Here is a 1,699-nt window from a genome sequence, read left to right on the forward strand (position 1 = left end):
TTATTATATAATAAACTAGGGCCTATGGGTTAGCTATTCCTAAGGGATAAACCTTAGAATAGTTCTATAGTTTATATTAGCAGAGTAATTAAGTTAGTAAATAGGTAATCTTATCACCAGCTAATAATATAAATAAAAGTAAATATCTAAGTTTTAATTTAATTATATTATAAACGCTGTATTAATAATAACTAGCTATTTAAGTATTCTAATAAGTAATATAAAGTAAACTTATATATCCGGTTAACCTAGATTAGATTAATNTATAGAATATTAATCCTTCCCTGGATTAATAGATAGTTTATTAATCCGCTGTTAGATTAAGAAGTTATATCTTAATCCTTCCTTAATTAGTTAAAGGATTAAAGTTAATTTAGTCTAGGCCGACCTATTGGCCCGTTGTTGTAACCTTAAGAGTCGGGTTGTAACAATTATATTAATGTTTTTTACTTTATATTTTTTTTCTTTTCCTTTAATAATAATTTTATCCTAAATAAATTTTTTAATTTCTTTATTAATTTATGCTTTTTTTAATAAGGAGATATAAAATATTAAATATATATGTTTTCTTTGTTTTTCTTATTGTTTTGGAAGTTTAAGTTTATAGTTTACTTCTCTGATTTTTCTTAAAATTTTATAAAGTCTAAGTTTCTTAAAATTAAGTTTATTACTTAGCTTATTTATTTTAATATTTACTTACTTATTTTTTTATATATATTAGTAGAGCTAAACTATATTTTTTTTCTAAAGAATTAATCCTTTAATCCTGTTTTTATTTACGTATTTGATTATCCTTTATTAAATAAATTTAAGTTATTATTATAGTTTATTATATAATTTAATTATATCCTCTGCTTTAATTATAGCTTTTTTAATATTTTCCCCTTGCTTTAGTAGTCAGTAGGGTTTAGATTTAAATCTATAGTTTAAGAAAAACGGTGATTTCTTAGTTAATTTAGATTTTATACTATTATATATAAGTTATATAACGAAAAGAAGTTTTACTTAGTTATTTTACTTAAAATTAATATAATAGCGTAAATAGGTTTTAATTATTTAGTTAATTTTTTCCATTTATTTATTTATTTATAAGTAGTAGGCTGTACTAGCTTTATAATTTATTCTTAGTCTGGCTGTAAGTGCTTTTTAGAATTTAAATATAAATGTATTTCCTTTATTAAAGATTATATCTTTTAATAGTCTATAGTTACTTATAACGTATTTTATTATTATGTAAGCTAATTCTTCTGTATTACTGGCTTTTTTAACTAGTATAAAGTAGGTTATTTTCATAAGTTTATTAATTATTATAAGGATGCTGTTATAGAGTATTTTTATAACTAGTTCTCTTAAAGGAGGTAGTTTAGTAATTAAGTTAAATAAGATTAATTCCTATAGTTGCTGTAGTATAAATAATAGTTATAGCTGTCCGTAGGGTTTATGCTTAAAGCTTTTAGCTTATTTATATATTATATATTTTAATATAACCTTTTATATTTATTTTTTAATATTTTTAAATTTAAAGTATTATATAATTTATTATATAGTTTTTTTAATTTTACAATATTTATTAAGCTTATGTACGTAGACTAATTTTATTACTTTACTTTATAAGTTTTTTAATACCTAGATAAGTCTATTTAATATTAGGTATTTAATATTTATAAAAATATTTTCTAAGTATTATTTATTTTCTTAG

General features: G+C 19.7%; 1 protein-coding gene across 1 annotated transcript; it reads right to left on the reverse strand.

The window, feature by feature from the left end:
* Positions 1–1,146: 1,146 nt before the first annotated feature.
* Positions 1,147–1,392, reverse strand: M431DRAFT_102362 (hypothetical protein; the record flags this gene model as incomplete). Its single annotated transcript, XM_024911429.1, has 1 exon — positions 1,147–1,392. A coding segment is annotated over one exon (246 nt), but the record flags the coding sequence as incomplete, so codon positions are not given.
* Positions 1,393–1,699: the final 307 nt, after the last annotated feature.

Source organism: Trichoderma harzianum (assembly GCF_003025095.1).
Source record: "Trichoderma harzianum CBS 226.95 unplaced genomic scaffold M431scaffold_61, whole genome shotgun sequence".
NCBI classification, from domain to species: Eukaryota; Fungi; Ascomycota; class Sordariomycetes; order Hypocreales; family Hypocreaceae; genus Trichoderma; species Trichoderma harzianum.